Source organism: Sinocyclocheilus anshuiensis, unplaced genomic scaffold (genome assembly GCF_001515605.1).
Source record: "Sinocyclocheilus anshuiensis isolate Anshui unplaced genomic scaffold, SAMN03320099.WGS_v1.1 scaffold288, whole genome shotgun sequence".
NCBI classification, from domain to species: Eukaryota; Metazoa; Chordata; class Actinopteri; order Cypriniformes; family Cyprinidae; genus Sinocyclocheilus; species Sinocyclocheilus anshuiensis.
Genome location: NW_015558570.1, coordinates 923,773 through 939,956, shown reverse-complemented (window position 1 = coordinate 939,956; position 16,184 = coordinate 923,773). Strand labels below are relative to the sequence as shown.

The window sequence follows — 16,184 nt, the reverse complement described above, 5'->3', positions numbered from 1 at the left end:
CTCACGTGTCTTAATTTTATTTATTTATTTTTTATTTTTTTGCTAAGTAAACACAGACATAAATTCACTATGACAATAAAATAAAGTGTATAAACAGAGACAATGTTATCTTACCGACAGAGAATGGCATAAAGGCCTCAGGCTTCTCGGCCAGGCCTGCTCATTCAGGAAGTTGGCTGGGTTAAACTCATGAGGAAACTTCAACTTGTGCTTCTCCAACAGCACAGAGGAGAGGTTGAGAAAGATGAGAGCTTTCTGTAATTTTCCAGTGATTTTTCATTACTATTCAATTAGGTTTTTAAAAGCAAATATATTGTATAAACACTTAAATATTGATTCTACATGCTATTCCCATACAGTATGTGGCATTCCTATACTTCCTGTCTGACATTACATCATAGTTTTAATGACTTTAACTGGTAGAGTGTTTATTATATGTATATCCTGCATTCTTCACAAAAACAATAACAATGCACTTCGTCTATTTAACACTTAATTTTTTATGTAAAAAAAAAAAAAAAGCTTATGTGACATTTACATTGAGTGATTTTGAATTTTGCTCTTTTTCATGTGTGATGTGGTAGGTTAGGCTACAGGTCACATGGTCTTCCTCTAGTCCGCCCCTGGGTAATGGACACTCAGCACTGACATTGTTTACAAGCAGACATTTCACTAATTATTCTGATCATTCTCATTTAGTCAGCTAAAGCATTTTAATTTAAGATGTTTGCCTTAGTGCATTCATTTAGAATTTAACTATTCAGATATACATCTCAAAGTGAACAACTCAACTTTGCAGTCCAAAGGGAAGATTTATGCAAAAAGAACTTATTTATATTTTTCTATATTATTTATATTATTATTATTTTTAGGTTTATTTCACAGAACTGGTATATTTGCTAGGAATGTCTTAAAAACAGACACATTTATCAACTTGCTGGTTAGACCTTTATTATGTTCTCTCATCAATCTTTCATCTTTATTATGCTCTCTCATCATCAACAAACTTTCTTCTGAAGCAAAATGCATATACATACACATATTTCTATAATAAAATAAACTTTTGATTGACAGAGCTCACTTTGGGATTATGGGTAATGTAATTCAGATATTGAAAACAAGGCAGATTGTATCATATATCATCACTTCAACCACCTTGAAACTCAAGGTAGGTCTGTATTAAAAGAAAATTAATTTAATTTTTACTTCCAGAACCCAACTGTTGCACTCAGTTACCTGCAACTTCATGTGCAGCACGATCACAAAGATTTGATAATGCTATACAATTATTATTAGCTAGTTCAAGTTAGTCTGTTTATCAAATTATATTCTGTATAGAGTAGGGAGGAAAAGTATTTGGCATTATGATTTACTGTTTAACTGTCTCTCTGCGTCTGATGTGCATTCTGTATGGTTTGGGGGTGAGGGTGACCCCATATACTGGGGTGTAATCTGGATCCCCGGCATCATCGGGCCACGCAAACTGGAAACGGCGCTCCATACGTGCAAGACCCTCACCGAGACACACACGAGGACCTGTAAAACACATACAGTATGATGATGCTCACAGAACAGGTCTGACAAGATAAAATATGTCATACATTTTTTAATGGTTACCTGTAGAGAAGGGTATGAAGGCCTCAGGCTTCTCAAACTGGCCCTGCTCATTCAGGAAGTTGTCTGGGTTAAATTCATGAGGAAACTTCCACTGGCCTTCTTCTTTTAGTATGGTAGTGAGGTTGGTAATGATTACAGTTCCCTGACCAAGGAGAAACAGTTCAAATTTGTTCTGAAGTATTAAAAACTCTGGTTTATATGGAGGTTTCCTCACCTTCGGGATGCTGTAGCCCATCAGCATGGTGTCTTTGGTGGTGCAGTGAAACACTCCTAGCGGTACAGTGTTAGCAACACGCTGAACCTCATGAATCACAGCCAGTGTGTACGGCATATTGTGTCTGTCTTCATACGATGCGTGATCTTTACCCTCCAGAACCTCATCAATCTCTTTTTGACATTTTGCTGGTGAGAAAACAAGGCCATGTTTGTCTGTTTAAGTTTAAAGGAGTTAGCTTTGCAAATAAAAGTTTACAACATTCAGTTAAACAATTAATAGACATCAAATTAGCAATAAGAACAACAATATACATTTAGCTTCTTTAGTTCAAATCACACTTAAAAACTGTATTTGCAATGCCTGTTCTAGTTTCGCTAATCAAGTGCCAGTCATTTGGCTCTTTTCAGGTCTGAAGGTAGTTCAATTTCTACAGTTGCCATATTGAACATTATGATTTCTTGCATTTGTTTTTCTATGAGTAGTCGGTCTCCTCCTGCTCTACTGCCTCTAATTTAACCTTAACCTGGATTAAATTCAACCAAAATCAATGTCTTTAAACAAACCTTGAATCTCTGGGTGGGTCATGAGGTAGAGAAAAGCAGTGAAGAAAGTGTTGGATGTGGTATCAGTCCCTGCAAAGTGCAAATCCAAAATGTAGATGATGAGCTGGTCTTCAGAAAAGGTGGAACCATCATTTTTTCTCTGGGGAATGTAAGATATCATTCATTTGAGATTCAAACTGTGGTGAAGCTGTTCAAGAATAAAAAAGTCTTCAAAAACCAATGCAAATGCTTCTAATTTTCTAATGCAACATCATTTTTTTCATTATAAATTATATTATCAGCATAACAATTTGCATGAAATGTATTTTTAGGCTTGAATCAGATTTTGAACCTCGGAGTTCCAATGTGGTTTTAGACATATGAACCCCACTGTGTTTTGGAAGAAGCACGCACCTTATTAAGCTCATCCAGATAGCAGTCGATGAGGTCTCTCGGCTCTCCTGGGACTCTTGTGCTCTTGTGTTCATTGATCAGACACAAATTCATATTTTTTAACTTCTTTGCATGATCAAATGCTTTTTTAAATGGCAGGGGCAAGATTCTCAGTAAAGGAAGTGTGTCATATATCTGTTGAAAAAATACATGTTTGACGTTTTCGTATACAGTTACTCTAAAATGCAAATTTTTCACAAATTTGAATGTATAGTCACATTCAGTGAAAGCGAAATATAATAAAAATCATTTATTTTAAATTTAATTTAATACGGTTTTCTATTAAATCACCCATGCTTACTATTGACTAGTAGCTTTGAGATACCTCTAAATCAAAATACTTAATAATTTTACAGGAAAACAGATCAAATATATTGATGACTCATCCTGCACTACACAGATTTTTGTCCAATCAGATGATTTCTAGAATGAGAATGTCCCTCCCCTAATAGCTTACTGTATTCCTCTGATTAGCTATAGCATGTAGAAAATCACACTTTAATCACTGGCTATTAAGAAAAAGGAAAGAAAGAGAGAAAACGGCAATTGTCAAACGGTTTCATATGGTGTTTTGATCCTAAATCTCACCATATTCCATGGTCCATTGATGATCTTTGAAATCTCTGTAATGATCTTGATGTACTGCTGAAGGAATTTGTTGTTGTAATCAAAACGGGATCCAAACAGAACCAAGCCAATAACGTTTGATGCAACATTGTGGAACATATTCTGAGGATTCACAGTTCCTCCTGTACAAATGTACAGTATCGGTTAAAAACATTATGACCTTCCTTGTCAGTTGAGATCTCAACCAACAAAAATTGTTTTTACATATAAATACCAGCATTTTTGTCCAAGTCAGCAACTAAATGTGAGATTTCTTCCAGAATTCTCTCTTCCATGGACTGCTTCCCCAGGCCAAAGTTCCTCAGGGTCATCAGAGCAAAGCGTCGATGATCCTTCCAACAGGGGCCATAATCGGCCAATACAACGCCTTTAATTAAGTTAAGATGTTAGTTGTGGGGATTCTGTTTTGTTACATGTTCCAAAAGCTTATAATCACCAGCATAACACTTATAACATGTTCCTGATATAAGCCATACTGTTAAATACTACAACAGTTAATTAGTTAATAGTCCTCAAATTTGATTGGTTGAGCAACAGCATTCCAAGAACGTTGATAATCCAAAAACGCAATGGCTTTTTACTGTTTTATTACTCTGCTTGTTTGTGATTGCACAGTCCAGATTGCCTGTGTATAGGTGGGGATTTTTAGTGACTCATTAAATGTGTTACATCGTTAAGGCCCAGTCAACTTCTTTTTCATTATTGCATCATCTAGCTCAGCGGTTTCCAACCCTGGTCCTAGAGTTCCCCAAACAGTACACATTTTGGATGTGAAACAACAATTTTAGGTCTCTACTAATGAGCTGATGAGTTGAATCAGGTGTGTTTGATTAGGGAACTCTGATTAAGTGCAGAGTTGGGAGTACCCCAGGACCATGCGCAATACCTAGTGGACCAGTCGCTGCACCCGAAATCGAATACTTCCCTACTATATAGTACGCTAAAAACAGTAGGGCTGCATCCAAAATCGCATATTTTGTTACTAGTAGGCGAAAAACAGTATGTGCCAAAAGAAGCATATCCGAATTCACAGTACTCATAAAAGAGTTGGCAAAAAGTGCCTGGAAGAGCTGTTACTTCTGGCATGATCCTGAACTGTGTATATGATGGACACTTTACCATCCTATAAGGCCACAGGAGAGGATTTATGAAAGGCAATGATGCAACACAACATTCATACTATATAGAACGTACTCTTTTTGCGGTCGCAAAGTAAAGCTTACCTACTCAAGAGATATGCGATTTCAGATGCAGCCTATGTGAGGTGAGTAGTATGTCCGCATTCATAGTATTCAAAAAACAGTAAGCGAAACGTAATTAGATTATTAGTAATTAGATTATATTACATTCTAAAATACTTGTAATCAACTATAATTACTTTTTTACTGATTACATGATTACATATTACTCACACAGTAGATACAGATTATTCATAATTTATTGATTCTCCCTAACTCTTCTTTTTCATCTTTTAAATTTCCTTTTTAAAATAGCCTTCCACTCATATAGCCTCCATTCAGAAAGTCTCAAAGAACAATCCCTAGTCAGGTGGCTGTAATTACACAGAACATTGAGAGGCCATACAGCATTTGACCACTGGATTTGCAGAAATCATTTAAAAAGGGTTTTCTCAACATTTCAACATTGCATCAACTACTGATGAACACATTCATTTTTATTTGAATTATCATTCAGTAGATTATTTAACCATGTATAACTGTGTCTTTGAAAGGCTTTTTGTCTTTCAAACACATTAAAATGCACAAATTCACATTATTTCTTATTTACATGTAATGCAGGGATTCACAAACTTTTTTGTCAGCAACCTCTTTCACCAAATATATTTGCTTGAAGGACCCCCTGAGATTTTAAGGTAATGATAATAGTTAATGATTAAGTAACACATTTGACGTAAACCTTGACATAATGTTATGTTTAATGCACTTTATGTTGTTAATAACAACGAATGTAATATATTTTCTTTCTCTTTGTATTTTTATATTAATATGGTACAAGATTATCCTATTTTAATTAATGTGATAAACGAGTTTGGTAAGTAATCAAAAAGTAGTCAGATTATATTACCTAAAATGTGTAATGTAATGTATTACATTACTAACTACAATTTTTGTCATGTAATTTGGAATCAGTAATGGATTACAATTTGTGTAAGTAATCTAGCCAGCACTGGTCACGTGACAGTAACAACATGGTGGATTTAGTACGTTCGACTTTAATTCAAGCTAACTATTTTTGACTGTCGCAAAGTAAGTTCAAATTCAAACGTAGTACCTATTCAATATGCGATTTCAGACACACCTTTTGGGTTTGAGTGCTCAAATCACTTGCGCATGTGCTGTTGCCCGAAAAGAAGTATATTTTCTACTTTACGCCAGTAAGCAGAGACAAGTCAGTGCAGTGAGTTTTTTACTCAACCTATTGGTTCAAAATTCATTCAGGAACGACACAGTTGATGCACAACTGCTTTGACTTCTTGTGGAGCTAATTCATACAAAGCCAATATAATTGGCAATATTGTGTCTAAATGTAAGTAGGCCTAACTCAAACACAACTTCTTTATGGAACTGTTGTATAAAAGCAATATTTCACTCACTAGACTGTGATTTTATTACTTAGCTGATAGGACAGCTTGTAGTATGAGTTACCTTTATTCTCTGAGAGATGATTGATCATGAAGTCTTGAGGCCGTCCTGAAAAATCTTGAGCCTTCGTAACCAAAGCCTCCTTAATAACCTCAAAACTATTTAGAAAAACGGCTGGTCTTGATCCAGTATACAGGCTGAAAATTTTCCCATATTGTTCTGCAAACTTAAAATATTGTAAAATTACTTTACAAACAAGAAAAATTTAAATGTTTAAGCTTCAGATGATCAAAAGAAAGCCATACTCTTTCAAAATCCTTCAAAGGATTGGCCATATTCACATGAAGCAGATTCCCAAATAAAGGGAGAGGAGGAGGTCCGGGAGGAAAATTCTTTGGCCTCTGGATCCGGATGAGGAGGAAGACGAAGAAGATGCATGTCCACACGAGAATCAAAGAGCCCAGCATGCTGACTAGATGTCCAGCTGTTGTCCTTCAAGCAAAAAAAGCGTATGAACTCAAAGCACTCATGCAGTCTCTTAGTCCATCTGAACAAATATTATGGCCATGTTCCAGGAAAGATAAAATGAACCCAGGCAAACAAACACTGCTCAACATTTTGTGTTTCTGTATTCACCTGGATCAAACTGGTTTGAACTCTATATATATCCCTTCAGTATGCAGGAGATATATACATATATCAGTTGATCAGGTCTATGAGCAAAAAGCCCAATTACAAGGGCAAATAAGTTTTTTTATAACTGCTGATTGAAAAAGGTTATATAGTTTTGAATTTAACAAAATTATTATTTTCACTTTATACTTTTTGTTTTAGTGTTTTTTTTTTCAGTGTTTTGAAGTTGGTGCTATCTAGTGGAATGCTCATGTTTAATGAAGGTACAGTGCTGTTGAAAAGTTTTGGGACAGTAGATTTTTGTTGTTTTAAATAAGAAATGTATACCTTTATGCAGCAAGGATGCATTACATTGATCAAAAGTGAAAGTGAAGACAAATATATGCCGTTCTTTTGAACTTTCTATTCATCAAAGAATCCTAAAAAATTTTTTTATCATGGTTTCCACAAATCATTAATCACAAAACATCAACATTAATAATAAGAAATGTTTCTTGGGCAGCAAATCAGTATATTAGAATGATTTCTGAAGGATCATGTGACACGGAAGACTGAAAATTCAACTTTGCCATTACAGGAATAAATTACATTTCAAAATATAGTGAAATTTTAAACTGTTATTTTAAATTGTAAAAATATTTCACAATATTACAACTCTTACTGTATTTTTCATCTAATAAATGCATAAAAGCATAAGAGACTTCTTGCAAAAACATTTTAGAAATTCTCCCCAAACTTTTAAACGCTAGTGCAAGTGGTGATAAAATTTGAAGCCTTTTCTATATCTATATTAGTTATAGTTTTTCTTTTTTTTTTTTTTTCATTTTTCATTTCACTGCCATACATTCAGACAAGAAGAGGAAGAATACTATTTTGTAACAGGTCTTTATTCAAGAACTGTCTTTTCAATTCTTTTTATGGCATAATCATCATAAACTGACTGTCTCTCTGCATCTGATGTGCATTCTGTATGGTTTGGGGGTGAGGGTGACCCCATATACTGGGGTGTAATCTGGATCCCCGGCATCATTGGGCCACACAAACTGGAAGCGGCGCAACAGAGTCACCATGATGAGGAAGAGCTCCATACGCGCAAGACCCTCACCGAGACACACACGAGGACCTGTACGAGACACATGTGCATATATAATTTACAAAATGCACTCAAACAAGCTAAACCTACACATGTATCCGATTCTGAACCGTTACCTGCCGAAAAAGGCATAAAGGCTTCAGGCTTCTCAAACTGGCCCTGCTCATTCAGGAAGTTGTCTGGGTTAAATTCATGAGAAAACTTCCACTGGCCTTCTTCTTTTAGTACAGAAGTGAGGTTAGGAATAACACAAGTCCCCTATAGAGAAGAAAAAGAGAGAATATTATAATTTTAAAAGGGTAAAAGTGTCTTTATATGGAGGTTTCCTCACCTTCGGGATGCTGTAGCCCATCAGCGTGGTGTCTTTGGTGGTGCAGTGAAACACTCCTAGCGGTACAGTGTTAGCAACACGCTGAACCTCATGAATCACAGCCAGTGTGTACGGCATATTGTGTCTGTCTTCATACGATGCGTGATCTTTACCCTCCAGAACCTCATCAATCTCTGTTTGACATCTCGCTGGTGAAATAAAATGTTGTGTTTAAGTTAAATTAATTGAAATTTTCTGATAAACCAAAACACAAACCTTGAACCTCTGGGTGGGTCATGAGATACAGAAATGCAGTGAGGAGGGTGTTGGATGTGGTGTCAGTCCCTGCAAAGTGCAAATCCAGAACGTACAGGATAAGTTGAGCCTCAGAAAACGAGGAACCATCGTTTCCTCTCTGGTGAAGTTAAAATAACCAATGATTAGAGAGAATAAGTACCACATTCTAAATCAGTTAAAAGTACTAGAGATGCATTGAAATAAAAATTCTGACCGATAGGCCTACTGATAAACCAGTAAGTATTTTTATATTATGGCCGATAAATATTAGAAAATGTATACTGTTTTGTTATAAATAATTGTTTTTTTTAAATATTTAATAAATATATATATTTTTAAAGATATTTGTTTTTAATTTTGCAGAAGATTACATTTAACAGTTTAACAATAATTAATTTAATTTAATTATTAGTGTTTAAACCAATTATTTTCATGTTATGATCGATAATCAATAAATGGTGGACATTAAAATTCTATAGTTTTAAATGACACAAAAAAAAATAAAAATAAAAAATAAATAAATAATCATTTTAAATGCTACAAGTAATTTGTTTCGAAAGATTTATAATGTACAGTATGGAAAATGTATATTTATTTTTACATTTGCTAAAGATTAATTTGAACAATAATTTAATTAATTTAACCTAATTTAATTAGTGTTTTGAAGATTAACTTTAAGTGAGCATTAGATGACGGCAAAGGTCATATAAATGTAAAAGTAGAGGAAGTGCACAATTAAATATCCAATAAATACCAATAAATAACCAATACAAATAAATAAATAAAAAATCTCTAATATCGGGGATAACAGATATGGTAACAACATTGTGAAAATGTGCATTCCTAAAAAATACCATCACAGATGCGCACATGCACCTTATCAAGCTCATCCAAATAACAGTCAATGAAGTCTCTTGGCTCTCCTGGGACTCTTGTCTTTTTGTGCTCGTTGACCAGTTGTGCAAACATTTCTCTGGCCTTGCTGGCATTTGTGAAGGCCTTTTTAAAGGGCAGAGGCAGACTTCTCAGCACAGGAAATGTATCGTATATCTGCAATAAAATAGACAAAATTTCTTTATAAAAAGTCCAAAATATCACTAGTGAAAATGCTGTTAATTTTAAATGTCTTTATATGCCATTCAACATAATCCTGAAACTTTTATTTGAACAATAACAAGTAAATAATAAAAACAAATTTGTAGTTTTAGACTTTTGCGCTTCTCTGAATATGTATTTTAATAGCTATGAATATAATAATTTAAAAGATGATTATACCATGGCCTCACCATGGCCCATGGTCCATTGACAATCTTTGCATTCTCTGTATAGAGGTGAATGAAAAGCTTGAGGAATTCATCGTCATAATCATAGCGGGATCCAAACAGAACAATGCAGATGATATTTGATGCAGCATTGTGGAACATAGTCTGAGGGTCAAAGGGGCTTCCTGCACAGACACAGTGTACATTGATCTGAATGTCAAGTCAAAATTGACATTGTGTGAACTGTTCCTTTAAGATACAGGTATATAACAAAAATAAGCACATTATTACCAACTCTTTTTTCCAATTGGGCAATAACATGAGAAACCTCTCCTAGAATTCTCTCCTCCATTGACTGCTTCCCCAGGCCAAAGTTCCTCAGGGTCATCAGAGCAAAGCGTCTGTGTTCTTTCCAACTGGAGCCATAGTCAGACAAAATTACACCTGCAGTAATATGTAAATATCATTTATTGGCCTCAATGATACTAATGGCGCTTTTCCACTGCATGGTACGGCACGGTACGGCTCGGTACGGTTCACTTTTGGGGGGTTTTCCACTGGGTACAGTACCTGGTACCTGGTACTTTTTTTAGTACCACTTCGGTTGGGGTTCCAAGTGAACCGTACCGTTACCAAAACGTGACGTGTAAACTCTGCTGATCACGGATTGGCCGGAGAGAATCGTCTCTACCTGCGTCACTGAACTTGCGACACAAACACAAAAGAACCGCTAGATTTAAATCAGCACAGCCGGGGGAGGAACTGCAGTGGAAACGCAAACCGTGCCGTGCCGTGCCGTGCCGAGCCGAGCCGAGCCGAGTCGTACCACGCAGTGGAAAAGTGCCATAAGTGTAATATTGGATAAAGTAGAAAATTGCTCTTTGGACTATAGAAGAGACACAATGTGAACAACCTCAAAAGGATATTGATTAACCATAGTCTGTACAAAGGTATAAGAGTGAAGGTTCATTTGCAGGTAGATTTACCGCTTCCTTTTGTAATATGGTTGACCATGAGATCCTGTGGGCGTCCTGCAAAGTCCATAGCCTTAGTAACAAGAGCTTCCTTCAAAACCTCAAAACCATTAAGAACCACCCAAGGTTTTGATCCCAGATACAGGCTGTAAACTTTCCCATAGCGATCTGCAAGCTGAAAGGTTTAGCACTGAGACATTAGACTGCTTGCAGTTCAATACGCTACCATATATTTTACAATGCAATAAGCATTTTTGGAATGTTGCATGGATATTCTTAATGTATTTCTTCAAGATTCAAATTAGTGATCAGTGAAGTGTTTAAGGAATGTAATACTGTACCCTCTCAAAGTCTTTCAAAGGATTGTTGATGTTTAGCTTCAGCAGATTCCCAAATAATGGCAGAGGACGAGGTCCAGGAGGAAGGTTTTTAGGCCTTGGGATTTGGATGAAGAGGAACAGGAGGAAGATGCATATCCACACCAGTATCAGAAAGCCCAGCATGCTGACTGATGTCCAGCAGTTAACTGCTCTCCTTTCACGTAAAACTCAGATAGCAACACATGAGCCCTCCCACTTCAAACACTGAACATTCCCAAGGTGCACCTTGCCTGAAGCCTCAAAATGAATATATTTATAATAACCGATTATCGATATTATCTATCTATCTATCTGTCTGTCTGTCAGTATATATTTTTATTAATAGGCCTTTTTTATTATTATTATTATTATTATATTATATTATATATCTATCTGTCAATATATAGGCTACTATCTATCTATCTGTCTGTATATCTGTTTGTCTGTCAATATATATTTTTATTAATAGGCCTTAATTATTATTATTATTATATGTCTATCTCAAGTTCAAGTTTCTCTTTTATTGTCTCCCTTAGGAGAAATTTGTGTTAGGCAACCGGGAGAGCAGATCAAACATACAAAAAAATAAAAAATAAAATAAAATATTACATCATTCCAAAACATATAATTCCTATACAATCCTAGTAATACACCAACATTACATGTTACCCATCACATTACCCTCACCCACACAACAATTTCAATCACTTATTCAATAATTTGACAGATAATGGAATTAGAGAAAATTTGTATCTTTTCAGCTTACAGATGTAAATCTATATCTCCTGCCCGAGGGCATTAGCTCATACTCCTTATGGAGAATATGGCTTGGGTCACCAATAATTTTAAGACTCTGCTTCCTAACAGACCTCTCAAAAATGTCCTGAAGAGAAAGTGGAGACAACATACCAATTATTTTTCCAGCTCTTCTAACCACATTTTGAAGTTGTGACCTAAGTTTAACAGTCAAATTTCCAAACCATATTGTAAAACCATAACATATTATAGATTCAATAGCTGATCTGTAAAACAGTAACATGATAGTTTTATCCACTCCATAAACCCCGAGCCTTCGCAAAAAATGCAAGCGCATTTGTCAATATATAGGCAACTATCTATCCATTTATCTATCTGTCTGTCAGTATATATTTGTATTAATAGGCCTATATTATTATTATTATTATTATTATTATATATCTGTCAATATATAGGCTACTATCTATCTATCTGTCTGTCAATATATATTTTTATTAATAGGCCTTAATTATTATTATTATTATTATATATTATCTATGTATCTGCCAGTCAAGTCAGAAAGTCTAAAAAAAAATTAACCAATGCCTAAAGATAAAACACTTAATTGAAAGAAAGCAAATCCAGGGGTGCCTTACTGCTTTAAATGGTTAATGAATTCAAACACATCAAAAGCTACAAAAAAAAACTAGCATTTTTCAATTTATCATATGACAGAAAAAACGGTATCTGTGGCCCCCACATGGACGCCTTAGTTCAAGGTGCCGTTTTTATCGCCCCCCTACAGGCCGTTTGACAGAATGCAGGAGCCTTTCATTTTTTTATCAGGTCATCCCATGATGCACCGCGCCTCAACGGCTTCAGTCATTCAAGCAGCTCAGAGAGCGTCTGTTCTGTTAGGCCATCTGGGTTCGGGTAACCTGTGTCCTGAACCGGACCGGTCCCTGAACGGGGGTCTATACTCTCTCATTTCGAGCTGAACTTCCCCGTCCATGCTTCAGGAATCACCGACCGTTGACGGGAAGCGAGTGTTTGGGCGGCAGAAGCGGTGCTGTCAGCGATATAACATCAGAAAGCGTTAAATATTAAAACACAAACCAACCGGAAAGAGAACTGGGAATTTAATCAAACTTTAAAAGCAACTTGATGGATTTAGAGACCGGAAGAAACGAACTGGGAGCAATGGGAGAGTCGCTGCAGCCGCAGACCCCCAGTCGCCACGAGAAAAGTCTCGGACTGCTCACGACTAAATTTGTGACTCTGCTGCAGGAAGCGAAGGACGGAGTGCTGGATCTCAAAGCTGTAAGTACGACACGAGCTCATCCTCATCATCACTACCACCATCATCAGCTATATGTTTTCAGTATCGCACGAGACGCGCAGCGCCAGCTGAATATGCATCGTTTTTAATGTTTGCATGCAAACAGATGCACTGTAGGTCTTATAACAGCACGGAAAAGTTGTTTAAAAAGTTGCTTTGGTAAGGGAACGGGGTCACGTGCACAGTCCCTCTCTCGACTCCCCCGACAGCTCGCCTCAAATAAACTAGTTCCTCAACTACACCAGGCGAGCCAGCGAACAGGTTGCAAATGTTATGTCACTCCTATCGGCAAAGCAAATCAGCTCGGGTGTTTGTTGTTGTGTCCCGGAGGGTTTTTCCCGCGGTTGCGAAGCAGATCCCATCCGGGCTGAAAACTCAAACAAAAGCCTTCAAAACAAGCACGTGCTCTGGAGTTTGGGATAGTTTAGGCCTGCGCGACCAGGGGAGGCGTTTCTTTGCATATCTTGGGGTTTAAGCGTAATATTACACGTCTAAAGTGTGTTAAAAGTATCATTTGGTGATTTTGAGCGATCCAAGTTTGTGTATTCGAAGTAGTGGTTTAGAAATGCGCAGCTGCTGCTGGAACCTGATTGCATCAAGTTGCTTGCTTGTCAACTTTTCTGGACTGTTTTTTGTCTTTTTTTTTTTTTTAAGTCAGTCTTGAAAGGACAGTTCACGGAAAAAAAAATTAAATTCTGACTTTACTCACCCTCATTTTGTTTCAAGTCCATATAACTTGATATTTTCAGTGGGAGCACAAAAGATGTTAGGCTGAATGACAGCCTCAGTCACCATTCACTTTCATTGCTTGAAAAAAAGGTTCAGTGCAAGTGAATGGTGACCAACGCTGTCTGTCTCTCACATTGTGCCTAATATTTTAATAAGTCATAAAAAGTGAGTATTTTTCAGTGAACTGCTCTTTTAATGGCTTCATATGTGAAACATTTGCACTGTGCAAAACACTTTGTGTGTGTGTTGTGTAGTTAGTCCATTTACAGGTAAAGAGGTGAAACAATAATCTGGTTTGCTCTGTTTGTTTGAATGTGATTTAGGCTGCAGATACTTTGGCTGTAAGGCAAAAACGGCGTATCTATGACATCACCAATGTTTTGGAAGGCATTGGACTCATCGAGAAGAAATCCAAAAACAGCATCCAGTGGAAGTAAGACAGACGTGCAGATGCTTTCTGATGACTTTAATGTTGAAACATACTCCTTATTCCTATATTTTTGGTCACTGCATTATTAAAATGTTTCACATCACAAATGAAAGTTTTAGTGGTTGGGTTAAAAGAACCTCAGACATATTTTCTTTGTGAAACTAACTAGCATAATGTTAATTATTATTATTGCATGTGTACGGCAACCGTTTTTCACTCAAAGTATGTTGTGTAAATATGAAATGTAGTATTGCATATACACTTTCAAGTGTCAGAAAAAAAAATGTTTTGAAAGAAATTAATGCTTTTATTAAGCAATGGCATATTAAATTGACCAAAATTTTACAAAAGATTTCTGTTTCCAATAAATGCTGTTCTTTTGAACTTTCTATTCATCGAAGAATCCTGAAACAAGGTATCAGTTTCTTCAAAAATATTAAGCAGCACGACTGTTTTCAACTTTGATGATTATAAGAAATGCAGCAGATCAGCATATTATAATGATTTCTGAAGGAACATGTGACACTGAAGACCGGAGTAATGGTGCTGAAAATTCAGCTTTGCATCACAGGAATAAATTACATTTTAAAATGTATCTGAATGAACATTTGAAAACAATGATTTTTGAAAACTTTCATGATATTACTGTTTTACTGTATTTTTGATCAAATAAATGCAGCCTTATTGAGCACTTTCTTTAAAATCTTACCGACACCAAACTTTTGAACTGTACTGTAAAATACTATTGTATTTATGTATTACAATTTGAAGTAATATACAGTGAGTGACAATGAGCAAGGTTTATTTTAAGAAATAACCCAACCAAAACGTGAAAATGCATTTAACTGCTCTTCTGAGACATCTGTTTAAAATTAATATCTTTACTAAGCTGTAGCTGTTTATATTTTTGAGAGGTATCTGTTTGAATGTCAACTAATTCACTTGATCTAAATGTCTGTCTCTGTTTTTGTTTGTTTGTAGGGGTGTTGGTCCGGGTTGCAACACACGTGAAATTGCAGACAAGCTAATTGATCTCAAGTTGGAATTGGAGGATCTGGACAGGAGGGAACATGAACTGGACCAGCAGAGAGTTTGGGTTCAGCAGAGCATCAAAAACGTGACAGACGACTCGCTAAATAGCCCATATCCTTCTAGCTACACCTTTAGGTTTCATCTTTTGAGTGTTGTAACCACTCTACGGTACTTAAAGTCTGGATTGTTTTAGCTGTAGATGCTCATGTGACACTTTAAATCGATCCTCAAAGTGAAGTTTGTATTTGAAAGCTTATGTTTGCTCTATGTCTTTAACTTGACACACTCTGGCGTATGTAACACATCAAGACCTCTGCAATTGCTTCAAAGGTTGGTTTTTCCCATCAGACTCCCAACACAACATCAGTGTTCCTGCAATAACAATTATTGCCAGTCAGAAAGCTGCAAATGTCTACTACGTTAACTCTATATATGTTTCTCTGCCACTAGGTGACACTCTTCTAGCAATAAGAGCTCCTTCAGGAACACAGCTGGAGGTTCCTCTGCCTGAATCTGTAAGTCCTGCTTGTATTTCCATTAAAAAGTAATGTGGAGAGTTTATATATTTCTATATAAATAAACTTGTTTAGTCTGCAATACAATTGCGTGTGTAAATTAAGTCAAGTTGGTTGCCTGATTTGTGCGTGCTTGTAGTGGTAAGCTACAATTATTATTGTAATTGTTTTAGCATGTCAATGGACAAAAGAAGTACCAGATTCACCTGAAGAGCTCTGCAGGCCCCATCGAGGTCCTGCTGGTGAATAAGGACCCCTCTAGTTCTTCTCCAGTGGTGCTGCCCGTGCCTCCGCCTGACAACATGCTTCAGAGCCTGTCCACCCCAGCTTCAACTACCTCTGCTGCTGCTGCACCCACCAAACCGGCAGCCAACAGTAAGCCATCCTCCACCTCCACCTGCCAGAGTCCCAGCACGA

General features: G+C 36.4%; 3 protein-coding genes across 4 annotated transcripts in view; 1 reads left to right on the top strand and 2 right to left on the bottom strand.

The window, feature by feature from the left end:
- Positions 1 to 1,344: 1,344 nt before the first annotated feature.
- On the bottom strand, positions 1,345 to 11,170 carry LOC107679607 (cytochrome P450 2F2-like). Of its 2 annotated transcripts, XM_016475206.1 has the most exons (10): positions 10,970 to 11,170; positions 10,641 to 10,803; positions 9,946 to 10,098; positions 9,679 to 9,839; positions 9,269 to 9,442; positions 8,372 to 8,510; positions 8,117 to 8,304; positions 7,902 to 8,043; positions 7,652 to 7,815; positions 1,345 to 1,399 (listed from the first exon to the last, which is right to left on the bottom strand). In XM_016475206.1, exons 1-10 carry the CDS (start codon positions 11,129 to 11,131, stop codon positions 1,370 to 1,372), a joined length of 1,476 nt encoding a protein of 491 aa, XP_016330692.1. In that variant the 5' UTR covers positions 11,132 to 11,170; the 3' UTR covers positions 1,345 to 1,369. The 2 variants fall into 2 exon arrangements, with proteins under 2 accessions (XP_016330692.1, XP_016330690.1); XM_016475204.1 differs by lacking the exon at positions 1,345 to 1,399 and having other exon boundaries at positions 7,594 to 7,815.
- Positions 1,353 to 6,601, bottom strand: LOC107679609 (cytochrome P450 2J6-like). Its single transcript, XM_016475207.1, has 9 exons — positions 6,365 to 6,601; positions 6,123 to 6,285; positions 3,671 to 3,823; positions 3,418 to 3,578; positions 2,791 to 2,964; positions 2,398 to 2,536; positions 1,832 to 2,019; positions 1,618 to 1,759; positions 1,353 to 1,536 (listed from the first exon to the last, which is right to left on the bottom strand). Exons 1-9 carry the CDS (start codon positions 6,524 to 6,526, stop codon positions 1,370 to 1,372), a joined length of 1,449 nt encoding a protein of 482 aa, XP_016330693.1. The 5' UTR covers positions 6,527 to 6,601; the 3' UTR covers positions 1,353 to 1,369.
- A 1,397-nt stretch (positions 11,171 to 12,567) lies between the features above and the next one.
- Positions 12,568 to 16,184, top strand: part of LOC107679573 (transcription factor E2F5-like) — a 7,077-nt gene continuing 3,460 nt past the window's right edge. The window contains exons 1-6 of the mRNA XM_016475158.1: positions 12,568 to 13,042; positions 14,114 to 14,223; positions 15,202 to 15,363; positions 15,539 to 15,582; positions 15,703 to 15,767; positions 15,941 to 16,171. Of these exons, the coding sequence (XP_016330644.1) occupies positions 12,887 to 13,042; positions 14,114 to 14,223; positions 15,202 to 15,363; positions 15,539 to 15,582; positions 15,703 to 15,767; positions 15,941 to 16,171 (768 nt within the window). The 5' untranslated portion in view covers positions 12,568 to 12,886. The remainder of the gene's footprint in view (positions 13,043 to 14,113; positions 14,224 to 15,201; positions 15,364 to 15,538; positions 15,583 to 15,702; positions 15,768 to 15,940; positions 16,172 to 16,184) is intronic.